Below are 12121 nucleotides of genomic sequence, written 5' to 3'. Positions count from 1 at the left end.
GTCCCAAGTTGAGCCCTAGCGTGGAAGAAAAAGGAGCCATTCTTTAATTTTAGCCTCTTTGCCTTTTTCTCAGGGCCATGAGGGTTTTGAGTCTGTTGGGAAAGGAGATGGGGACCCCCTACACATGACCTCCCTGACTTCGCTCGTCTGGAAAGTGGAGATGCTAACCCTGCCTTGTACTGATAGCATGAGAATTAGTGATTCCATTTGCAGAGGAACAGATCGAAACATGTTCATTTTGGTGGTGATTATTTCCTGAAAACAACCCTCCCCCACTCATCCTCTATTCTGGACGGGACAATCTTGGTGACTGAACTCTCAATACCTGTGCCCCAGCGTGGCTTCTCTTTCCGGACTCCCTGCTGCAGAATCTTAAGATTAGACAAAAGCCAAAGCTGCAGTGATGTTCCCTCCACCAGGGGAGGGAAATCAGACTGTGAAACTTGTTAAGGGTCCACAGACGTCTTCTGTGTAAGGTGCAACATTGGAGACTTCAAGGTGAAAATCAGACAGGCGGACTCAGCCATTGGGGCGCCCCCAGAGCTGAAGACCTTCCAGCCAGCAGGCAGAAAGGCAGCCCTCTGTCTGGGGTCATTTGTCCAGCTACCAAATGACAAGGGGCTGACAGCCAGTCTAAAAACCCTGCCAGGAATGACAGAGTGCAGACGGCTCCCAGCTGATGCTTTTAAAACGTCCTGTGCACTGTACCTGCTCGACCACACTTGGGATTGCCGGGGGGGGGGGGGGGCTTGTGATCCAGATTGCATCACATCCTGATCAATTCCTAGTGGACAGAGGCCACGAGGGAGCGAGGAAGTAGGGGTGAGTCCGGCCAGGAGTAGGGGAGCCACCCTCTGCCCAGAAGAGGAAGCAAAGTCCCTCAATGGCTTCCCTGGGGTGTGTGTCTTCTTGGCCGCTGCTGCTGCTGCTACTGGCCGGCGCCCGGGGATGGCATGGGCAGGGCAGCCACCCTCACCTGCAAAGCCTCTTCATGGGCCGCTGTGCACAGTACCTGGACCTTCTGAGCCCGGAGGAACGGAGGTGAGCACCGAGGGGGGGGGGGAGGCAGGGATGGAGGTTCAGTGCAGGCCAGGCTGGGAAGAGAAAAGGTAGAGGGGTTAGGTGGGGAGGATTGGGGAGGTGAGGGGAGGAAGGCTGGTGAAGGAAAAGAGGGAGGGAGAGAGGAGGAGGCAAGGGGGTGAGGTAGGGGTGGGGGTGTCTCCAGGTGAGGGCTCACTGTGTGGGGGCTAGAGAAGAGGCAGGTGTGTGTGTGTGAAGTAGGATTGGGGTTGATCTACCAGTGAGAGGTGTGTGTCTGGGTGAGAGTGGTCTCTGTGGGCGGATATGTGTGAGGGGGAAGAAGGCAGGTCAGTCTCCAGGTGAGGAGGCATGTGTGTGTAAGAATGGGGGCATCAGAGCCCGAGGAGAGGGACTTTGGGTGCCAGCCAGCACAGACCCCACAGCACAGGGCTTCGGGCTCCAGCCAGGTTCCCTGAGTCCCGGTGCTTCTGGAATTCATAGTTCAGCCCTCTTCATCACAGTAGTTTTAAATGTTGAGTCTTCCTTGCCAACACGGTCCACCTTATTTTGGGGCCTCTTTGGACTCACTTTTTCCATCTCTCATAAGTCCCTTTCAATAGTTTTCACTGGGGCATATTTTGAGCAAATAAAGCGAGAGGTGCCCTACAAGGAGCACCCACAATACCCACCAGCCACCAGGAGAAGCAGAAGCCTCACGTGGGCACGTGGGTTGGCAGAGCGAGGAGCCCAGGAGTCTGCTGGTGCTGGAGGCACAGTTCATGCCCGGGCAGACCCCACACCTGGCACTCACTGCCATGTAACCCGGCCCTGTGCTCGGCCTGACCCCGCCCTGCAGGCCCCCACTGGGGGGCCCAGCTCCCTGCAGGGGTCAGAGCCCAGTGCTGCATGGGAGCTGTGACCTCTGCCCTGTGGCCGGGCAGGACTGGACCCTGAGCTCCAAGACATCTCTTCTGAGATGCTGCTGCCACCCCCGCGACTTTGTTTTCCTCTTTTGAGTTGGGTTAATGCTGGGCATGGTGCCCTGTCTGCAGCCTGGCTCTGTGGCCTTGACAGCTGGCAGGTTCCCGGGTAAAGCTCTCGGGCTCTTGGGAGGAGCCGTCCGCTGCGGGTGCCACTTTCTGGTTTCTAATGTGTCCTTTGGCGCAGGGACAAGAACTGCACGGCCATCTGGGAAGCCTTTCAAGTGGTTTTCTACAAGGATCCCTGTAATGTGACTTTCTCCGACTACGATCTTTTTATTAATCTCTCCAGGCACTCCATTCCCAGAGACAAGGTAAGTACACACACACAGACACAGATCTCTGGTCTCTATGAGGTAGAAGGTGCATAGCAGGTCTGACAGGAGCTGCCCCCAGCGAATGACAGTGTCATGCAAACATGCAGCAAGAAACTCAGGGTGCTTGACCCACACAGGAAGGTACTTTTGTCCTCAGCGGGGATTCTGGACATACTGTCCATAAACCAGTGGAAAGGGAAAATTCCCTAAGCCACAAGTCAGTCCAGAAATCCCAAGGACTTCAGGATGTCACCACACTGTTCACGCTGGGCCCCCGCATCAGTCATTCCAGACACCCTCAGTCCCCGCTGGGCCCCGAGGCCAGAGTTACTCAGAAGCCCACTTCACTTCCCGCAGGGGCTACTCCCACTTTCAGAGACCTTAAGATTCCATTCATTTGGTGCTGGTTTCCTTAAGAAAACCACAGGTTTGAGGTCTCTCTGCCCTCTACATTCTAATAACTTGCACAGAACGGTAGCTTAAGTGTAAGATACCTTTGTATTTGCTATATGATGTTTAATACATAATAACTTAGTATGTAATATTTCCTCATTCCACAGTTTTGTTGAGATATATTTGATAATACTGCAAAAATAAGGTCCACAACGTGATGATGTGACTTCCAGATAACACGAAATGATTAATACAATAGCTTTAGTTAACATGCATCATCTCATCTTGGATTCCAAAAGAAAGAACTCTCAGGCTTTACTCTAAGAGCAGTGTTCACCCTGTGCTCACCCTTAGTACTGATGCTAGAACTTGGTGCCTTCGACCACCCTTATCTAATCCCCCGGCACCCCACTCCCATCTCTGGCAACTACAAATCTGATCTTTTTTTCTATGAGTTTGGATTTTACTTGCTTTTTTGTTTGTTTGTTTTAGATTCCACAGAATTTCTTTCTTTCTTTTTTTTTTTAAAGATTTATTTATTTGTGCATACAGAACTGGGGTACAGGCCAGAGGTGCAGGGGCGGCGAGAGGCTTCGCCAGAGACAGAGTGGGGAGCAGCACAGGCAGATCGACAAAGTACACTGCTGAGGGGAGCAGCGGGCGGGTCAGGAGAGGTCTGCCGCGCCATGTGGGTCACCTCCGGGGCAGGCGGGGATCGAACTCATGTGGAAGTGGCTTTCGATTCTTAGTGCTGTGCTTTAACCCGCTGCGCCACCAGGGAGGGCACTCACAGAATTTCTTAACCTGAATTTTCATTATAAGGCTGAGTCCTTTGATTTAAAAAAAAAAAAAAATCTTTTGTTTGTTTGTTTGTTTTCATTTGTAAAGGCAGCTGAATGGTGCTTGGAAGCTTGAAGATATAATGGACTGCAACAAGATTATTATGTTTGTGTATACAGAAGCCAGCTGCCTGTCAGTATAAGGAGAACCACACCTTTATTATTAAAGTCATTAACTACTTACTAAGCTACTCCATGGACTAGACATGGTGCTAAGGGCCACGGGTGCAGGAGGGAGAAAACAGTCCCAGAGCTCCTGGAAGTGTCTACTCTAGACATAAGTGATGGGACTCCTGGAATCTGAGGAGTGAATAGAGTGAGATACTGTCATTGGTGCTATTATTACGTGAAGACAAAAGGAATGCATTTTTGAGACATTTCACGTGATACAAGCGCTTGTTGTGGTGACCTATCATCCTGACCATAGCTCAGTCATAGGAGAAGGGGCTCACTCTCCCCATCTTCCAGATGTGGAAACGGAGGCACAGGGGGATCACATACTTGGTCAAGCTCACACATCATGATATAAGTGACATAATCATGGACCAACCCAGGCCCCTCGATCTTTGCCAAGCCACCTGCAAACTGAATTATTTATATGTCCACTGTACTATATTGCACCGCTGGGCAAATATTCCATTACACTTGTATGTAGCTTTTGGGATGAGGGGAGAGGAAGGGACACTAAGTGGGTAAAGTCCAGCTGTTATAAGGAAGTCAGATTTGAATGAGAAATGGGGGGCCTGACCTGTCTTGACAGTGTACCTGGAAAAAGTTTGTTTTAATTTTATATGTTAATCTTTAGTTTGTTGTTTCCATAGGCACTGTATTGGGAAAACAACCACCTCCTGGTCACTAGCTTTTCCGACAACACGCGTCGCTTTGTGCCTCTGTGTGACGTTCTGTATGGCAGGGTTGGTGACTTCATGAGCTGGTGTGGACACAAAAATGGATCGGGTACGACTGCACAATGGCCAGGCCTGCTGCAGCCCCGCTGTCCCCAGAGCTGGTCCTTGCTGTGCCAGGTTCCTTGGTACCAATCCTGCAGCTCTTTGCCTTTGGCACTTCCTTTTTGTGCAAATGACAACAGGATCATGCAGGCTGCATACATTTGCTGAAGCCAGTAAATATTTTCAATTCGTCCTTCCCTGACGTAATCTTTGAAATCAAATGTATGTGCCTGTTATCCCCCTAGGACTGGACTATGAGTCCTGCCCTACAATGCAAGACTGTGAAAACAACCCTGTGGATTCTTACTGGAAAAGGGCTTCCATGCAGGTAATCCTGGGAGCCAGCCGGCCCATGTGGGGCCCCTGGCTATGGGCAGGGGTGTTCAGAGACGCTCACTACTTAGCTTCTTTAGCTTTACTTTCAAAACAGGCAATATTTTTGATTCATTTTCTCTGTTTCCTAAAGTTGTGAAGATTAAAAAAAACAAAAAAACAAAACAAAACAAAACAAAAAAACAACAAACTATTTAAGGCAGTGCCTGACCCAGAGAAAACATTTGGTGAATTAGCTTTCCCTGAGATTATGGAGTGGTCCTTGTTGCTAACTGGTTCCTTGTTGTGCTTTTATGATTTTAAATCAAAGTGATTCTTAAAAATGGATCTTTTACTTAATGAGATGCTCTGTAAGAAATTTAGAACACCCACTTCTGAGGGTCAGCTCCATCTGGGAGAGTATGGTCCAGAAATCAAAGCTGGTCCTGGTGCCAACCTCCAGGTTTGACTCAGCTTCTGGTCACTCTGGCACTGCTCATTCACCTCCAGTTTCTCCTTCTGCGTGGCTGACCTCACCTCCCTGGCATTGGGCTAACACAGCTTCCTCTGGAGGTCAGCATCAGAGAGATGCTTGGGGATTTTCGCATCACTGATACTCGTTTTGATGGAGGTGGTGATGGCAAATTTCTGGTGTGTTCCATGCGGAGGAATGCAGTGGGCAGACAGAAGTCCTGTCACAAGTAGCCACTGCTCAGATGCTACAGGAATCCCCTCTGGCCTCTGTGAGCAGGGTCAGAGTGGTCTGGGGCAAGGGTCATGATTATCTCAGCTGCCATGGCTCAGCAGCTGTCAAGGTGCATCTCCAGTGGGATAACAGCTCAGCATCTTGCGAGGTTAACTCACTCGGGTACCACCATTGGTTTGTGATGGTAGCAAGAATCTTATTTCTCTTTTCAATCCTGGACTAAGCGGCTGAACACTTGCTCTTGTTTGTGGCCTTTCTAGAATACACAGCCGATGGGCTACCTGCCCGTCCCCCTGACTAGCACAGGGCTTCCATTGCAGTGGAGGGCCCCCTTCTTAGGCATTTTGGCCTTGAGTTCCCTTTTTAGCCTCATACCAGCATCGGCCTTCTTGGCTTTGGGTTTCTCCTCTTGAGTACTGGCTTCTCAGCCTTTTTACTCACTAGCATGAAAATGGGAAAGAGGACCAAGGTCCTCAAGGTGAGTGTGACTGCTGTGCTGCATGGGTTGTCCTTGCTGCAGGGGAGACCCTGCAGCCCCTGAGATCTGAACATGGGATCAGCAGTGTCCAGGAGGATGATGTTAACTGGAGAGGAGGTGACAGGAGAGTAGCTGAGCTGGAGAATTTAGAAGTGATTCCTGTGTGATAGGTCTGTTCTTCAGAGACTGTTGTTCCCAGAGCTGATGATCCTTATCGGTGACAAAAAATGCCAATGAGTAATTTTAACACTCTCTGTCACCAGGGTTAGAGCAAAGAGTAGAAATAAAGCCGTAGATGAGGGTCAACTTTGAACTGTCAGCTCTATTGACAGGTGGGTCCTGGGTCTTCCCACCTGCCATCATGAAGCCCCTTTGAAGGAGGCGCTTGGCTTTGTTCCATTTTCTGCTCTGGACCTCAAGTGCCCACGGGGTCCATTGTTAGTGACAGTGAGAGGAACTTTGGTCAGTTTCCCTACCATGGAGGGAAGGGTCTCCAGCCTAAAGGCAACCAACATCCTGTTTATTCCCATGCCCTCCTGCCAGCTGACGCCACTACACAGGTCCCACTTGAAGTGAACTGAAAGCCCCAATCAGTGGGCACTGGGTGCCAGAGCCCCTTATTAAAAACGGGGAGATTGTGAATGGATCACAGCCAGAACATGGGACCATAACAGTGGCTTAGGAAACTGCTTCCCAGCTGAGCTCCAAGAGTGAGGACATTTGGGGCACAACCCGAGGGGATCTGGGATGAGTATGTAGGGTGAGCATAAAACCAGTCTCTGCTATTGAAAGTCACTGGATTGTGAGCTTGCTTGTGGTAACATGTCTTCCAGGTTTCCAGCTGACACAAAGTCACAATCTGATGCTTTTTAACATTATATCCTTGTGGTAGATCCCAGACCTGGATTGACTTAGTTTGGGTTTGTTACATTTCAGAGAAATTTGCTTTCTAAGGTGTGTCCCCCCCCCCCCCACTAGCCTAGTGAAATACCAAATCCATGACATCCTTGTCAGAATCTAGATGGGCCAGTTATTTTTTTAAACCGTTCATTTTTTACCTGAAAATGACCTGTCCTAATTAATTCAAAAATTGCTTCTTACAGTATGCAGAGGACAGTTCTGGGGTGATCTACGTTATGCTGAATGGCTCTGAACCAACAGGAGCCTATCCCCTCAAAGGGTAAGAACACCAACCCCAGCCAACATAGCAAAGAATGCCAAAAGGGTTATTTACTTGTTTGAACAGAGACTTACTGAGGTGATTCTAATCCCCAATCTAGTGCTGGATTTTCTAAAGTCAGGCAAAGCAAAGCAATTAAATGCCCTGGAAATCAGAGCCAAATCTACACATTTATACCACGTATACTAATAACAGCTGATGGAGACATGAGCAAAATAAATAACTCTAGGAAGTGCTAAAAAAAAAACAAACAAACAAAACAAAACAAAACAAAAAACCCTAAATGTGTAAGTCAACGAGCAGTGAGGTGGAAAAAAATCACATTGCCTATGGACTTTACGAACTGACTCTTCTGTTTCTCAGTTTTTTTGCAGACTATGAAATTCCCTACTTTAAGAAGGAGAAGATCACTCGATTTGAGATTTGGGTTATGCATGAAATTGGGGGACCCATAGTGTAAGTTATGTTGCAGTTGATGATGATAAATTGTGCAAACATGTTTTCTTGGAGATGATGTGATCAAGTTGTTTTAGGCAAATAACAGTCTGGAGAAGACCTTGGGAGGAGACTTGGTCCTCTTCTTCTTCTTTTTTTTTTTTTTGTTAAGATTTATGTATTTATGCATACAAGAGCTGGGGTACAGGCCAGAGGTGTTAGGGGAGCAGAACAGGCAGACTGATGAAGTCCACTGCTGAGGGGAGCAGCAGGCGAGAGAGGAGAGGTCTGCCGCACCATGTGGTTTTCTGAATTATGTTCTGCGGATATGAGGGAGACCATGCGAATTAAAAATAAGGACAGAGTGGCCCTCGCTGGTGGCGCAGTGGGTTAAAGCACAGCACTGAGAAACTAAAGCCACTTCTGCATGAGTTCGATTCCTGCCTGCCCCGGAGGCGACCACATGGCGCGGCAGACCTCTCCTGGCCCGCCCGCTGCTCCCCTCAGCGGTGTACTTCGTCCATCTGCCTGTTCTGCTCCCCGCTCTGTCTCTGGTGAATCCTCTCACCACCCCTGAGCCTCTGGTCTGTACCCCAGTTCTGTATGCGCAAATAAATAAATCTTTTTTTTAAAAAAATAAGGACAGAGTGTTTATACACAGATGGGGAAAGGAGAAGGCAAAACGCATTGAGCCGCAGAATCCCGCTGATACAGGTAAAAGGACTCAGAGTAATGAATATACTTTGAAAGCGTGGGGTGACAGACACCCCAATGTTAGCTGCACTTACCTCTAGTGATGTAGCTCTGGGGTCATTTTCTTATCTTGGGACTCACATTGTCATTCGAAGGGTAACTTAGCACACGGAGCGCTGAACAGGCTGGCACTTGGCTCTGTGCCCGGTCATTTCACTGAACAGAAGAGCGTGGACCCTGATGGCTTCGCGCTGGCGTGCTGCGCATGCGCCGGCGCTGGTCCTCCGGGGGATGCGCTGAGGTCCGCCGGTTGCAGCGGGTTGACCGCGAGCGCCGCTTGGCGATCGAGAGATTTTGCTATAACCCGCAGAGAGCAGAATATTCCGGAGCAGGGGGTCAAAAGATTTTTAATTAAAACTAGAAGATAATTCCTCCTTCCCTCCTCCTGCCTCTGATGTGAGCCCCAGCTTTAGCGGGGGGTGGGGGAAGTTTGGGGCTCTGTGCCCTCTTCTGCATGTCGTTACATATGCATGCTTTTCTGTTCTAGGGAATCCTGTGGCGAAGGGAGCGTGAACGTCCTGGAAAACAGACTGAAGGGAATGGGCTTTCAGTACAGCTGCATTAACGACTACGCGTAGGTGGCGCGACCCTCCGTGCGCGTCCGCGGGGCTACTGCGGTGTGGGGGGCCGGGACTCTGGAGAGGGCTTTGCTGGAGCCACGCTAGCAGCCGCGGGACTGTGCCTCCAGGGTCTGGAGACGCCTCCTGGCCAGGGCTCTGTCCAGAGTCCTTTCGAGGAACGAAAGGACCCAGCGGTCTTTCACGTTTGTGTCTGATTTACTCTCCGCGCAGAGCGTAAGTCGCGCCAGTAAGCTGATAGTGAGCTGGACTCCGCCCTGCCGGTGGGCAGGTATCAAGCTGGACTTTGAGACCCTTCATCCAGAGCCGTCTTGACTGTAGACCGCTAAAACAGTAATAGCTACCATTTATTGAGCACATTCTGGGCGAGGCACTTTACACGTTTATAATCAGATGTCACTCGAGGGCTTTCTCAATTCTTGGAAGTTTAGATAAACTCCGACAGCTGAGAGCCCTCCCCTGCCCGAAAAGCCTCGGCTGCTCCCTGCTGGCTGCTCCCTGCTCTCCTCTGCCTCTGCTCCTGGGTCTCCTCTCTGCTTCCTCAGGAGCTGAGATGGTAATTGGGTGGAGCTCTTAAAAGTCTGTTGGTGTGGCAGGGTGCAAATGACACCTCAGAATGTCCAGCACTCACGACCATCCACAGGCCTTGCCGCCCTCTGCCCTCTCAAAGCCTGCATGGACTAGACAATCTTTGCCCCTAGGCAAAGCTTCCTGGAGGTGTGGCTCTCCAGTCACACATGCCTCTGTTACAAAGGGAGTCATCTTGTAGTCCTCTAGATTCTTCTATGCATGAGACAGAGCGCTAAGAGAAAAAGTCATTAAGAAGTTTGAATGATAAATATATGCACCTCCTGTCTGCAGGGTGGGCGCCAGGCAGGACTGAGGGGCCCACCTCATGGCTTCAGATGCATCCGTAATAGTAATAGTGTGGCTCAGCTAGGCCACACTTTGAGGGAGGAGAAAGGAAAGTCAGGCCATTTACGGGGAAGGTGGATTTGACAAAGATGTGCAGATGAAGTCCTGCTTCTCCACCGTGTGAGGGAAGGTAAACTGTATTTGCTATGCAGACATCAAAAGCCACTTCCGCCCAGCCTTCAGGTCCCTGTAATTAATTTAAATTTAAATATTAACTAATAATTGGTTGATAATAAGTTAAACAAATTAAGTGAGTTAATTAATAAAAAGACACTTTGGGGTGGCAGATCTTTGCTCCCGTACACGGTATAACACAACAGTAACAAATATACGTGTGGTGTGTACACGTTACTGGAGAGAAGAAATGAGTCACAGAGATCCCATCGAGCAAATGATGTAGGTCAGTTGTCCGTCAGTCGCTCCGGCCACCTGCCCTGGGACCCTGAGCCGCCTCCTGATGCCTGCTGAGCCGCCTCTAGGGCTCCTCTTGCCCTACTGCTTCCCTGCCTGCCCGTCCTCCCCGGGGTGCAGTGAGTGCTGTGTCTTCTCCCTCTGCTGGGCACCTGCCTTCCTTTGCTGGAACCTGGGAGCCAGCCACCACCCCCTGCGCTTCAGCTCCAACCTCGGCCCAAAGTATTTATCAGGAGATTTTCAAAGCAAAATCATACATCTGCACAGAAGAGTTTCCACCCCTGGGCTCTGGAGAGCTCAAATTTCAACTCTGCAGCTCGCTCCTCTGAGAACACAGGCAAGGTTCTCCGGCCAACTCTCTCCTAACCCATGGGCAGGTTGGAGATGATAATCATTGTGAATTTTTTTTTTGGGGGGTACATAGTAATTGCTTAAAAAATGCTGCCTAATATTTTAGAAAGGAAATAATTGATGTGCCTGTCGAGGTCCGATGTAGGCTCTCCAGTACCTGCTGGGCCCACTGTCAATAATGCAGGGTGCTGTTGCAATAGTCCTTTCAATGTCTGCCTTTGCTTTCTGCAGACCAGTGAAGCTGCTCAAGTGCGTGGACCACAGCTCTCACCCAGACTGTGTCTTAAACTCGTAAGTAGAGTCTTAGCCTGAGCCTTGCTTCTTCAAGGCAGTCCTGACTCCTCTCAGACCAGGGATGAGTTGCAGTAGGAGTTCACTCCTCCCACCAACGTGCCTCGGTGCATTCGCACACCTGCCCTCCCGTCTCTCAGTCTCTCTGAGCTCCCGGGTTGCTGTGGCTTTGACTTGATTGGCTGTGGCTGTGTTGTGGTGCAGAGCTTGCCCTGGGCAGACCTCTGCTCCAGTTGCACTTGCTTCAGCAGAATTTCTAAGAGTGGGATGACAAGAGCTCACCTTTTACTACCTAGCCATAATAGGTTTTAAGATCATTAATTTTCCAGGAAAAGTAACACATATGCCTGAGGTGAAATTCAAAGTTACAAAAGGGGAGAGAAAGTGGCTGTCTTTCTACCTTTATCCCCCAACTCGCAATTCTCTTACCCAGACACAGCCGCTATTTCTAATTTCTTGGATGTCCTTCCAGAGCATTCTGTGTCTGTAGCAGCACACACACACATGCAAACAGGCATGCTCGCCGGTGTGGTATCTCAAGGAAGCTTCTTTTCTCACCCAAGGACATGAGAAGATAACCTCCAGATTGCTATCAGCGCTTACCTCTAGAGCGAGGTATAAGAACTAGAAAAAGATGAAGAGATGTTTCTTGCATAGGAATCATTTTATTTCATTAAAAATAAAACTAAATGAATCACTTTATTAATTAGTTAGCTGTTTTACAACAAAAGCAGGTTTTGGAGGAGAATAAATCTAGTCTGGGACCTTATGTGACCCAGAGGTGCAATTACAGGACATGTCCGTCAGGTGGCGCCGAGGTACACATTTGTGGGCCACCTGCTTGGGCCTGAAGTCCAGGGCGGTGGGGTCGTTTCATAATTAAAAAACAAACAAACAAAACAACAAAACAACCGTATTTTCTATTGGTCTCCAATGATGTAGCAAGTTCTGTTTCAAATACTCTGGCATCACCAGAATCCACATTTTGACCTGGAATTCTCGCCACGTCTTAGGTCAGCACATTGCCTTTCTTCCTCCTGAACCTCCGATGATGCCATGTCCAGCGATGGGGAGCGTCGCCAGCTGGCCCTGGCATCAGCATGCAGGGCGAATGTACCACAGGGAAGGGTGGGCGAGCTCCTGGCACCACTGTGGGGAATCCACGAGATGGCTCAGGGGAGCAGACGAGGGGTAGATCCAGCCGCGCTTATC

General features: G+C 49.5%; 1 protein-coding gene across 1 annotated transcript in view; it reads left to right on the top strand.

The window, feature by feature from the left end:
• Positions 1-814: 814 nt before the first annotated feature.
• The window catches only part of BST1 (bone marrow stromal cell antigen 1), a 48265-nt gene continuing 36958 nt past the window's right edge, over positions 815-12121 (top strand). Inside the window, exons 1-8 of the mRNA XM_012724070.1 lie at positions 815-1041; positions 2188-2314; positions 4371-4506; positions 4745-4827; positions 7099-7175; positions 7539-7631; positions 8851-8937; positions 10850-10909. Coding sequence (XP_012579524.1) covers positions 884-1041; positions 2188-2314; positions 4371-4506; positions 4745-4827; positions 7099-7175; positions 7539-7631; positions 8851-8937; positions 10850-10909 — 821 coding nt within the window. The 5' untranslated portion in view covers positions 815-883. The remainder of the gene's footprint in view (positions 1042-2187; positions 2315-4370; positions 4507-4744; positions 4828-7098; positions 7176-7538; positions 7632-8850; positions 8938-10849; positions 10910-12121) is intronic.

This window comes from Condylura cristata, unplaced genomic scaffold (genome assembly GCF_000260355.1).
Source record: "Condylura cristata isolate star-nosed mole 26May11 unplaced genomic scaffold, ConCri1.0 scaffold00012, whole genome shotgun sequence".
Taxonomy (NCBI): Eukaryota; Metazoa; Chordata; class Mammalia; order Eulipotyphla; family Talpidae; genus Condylura; species Condylura cristata.
Note: the sequence above shows the minus strand (reverse complement) of the source record. Positions and strands in the feature narration are given on the sequence as shown.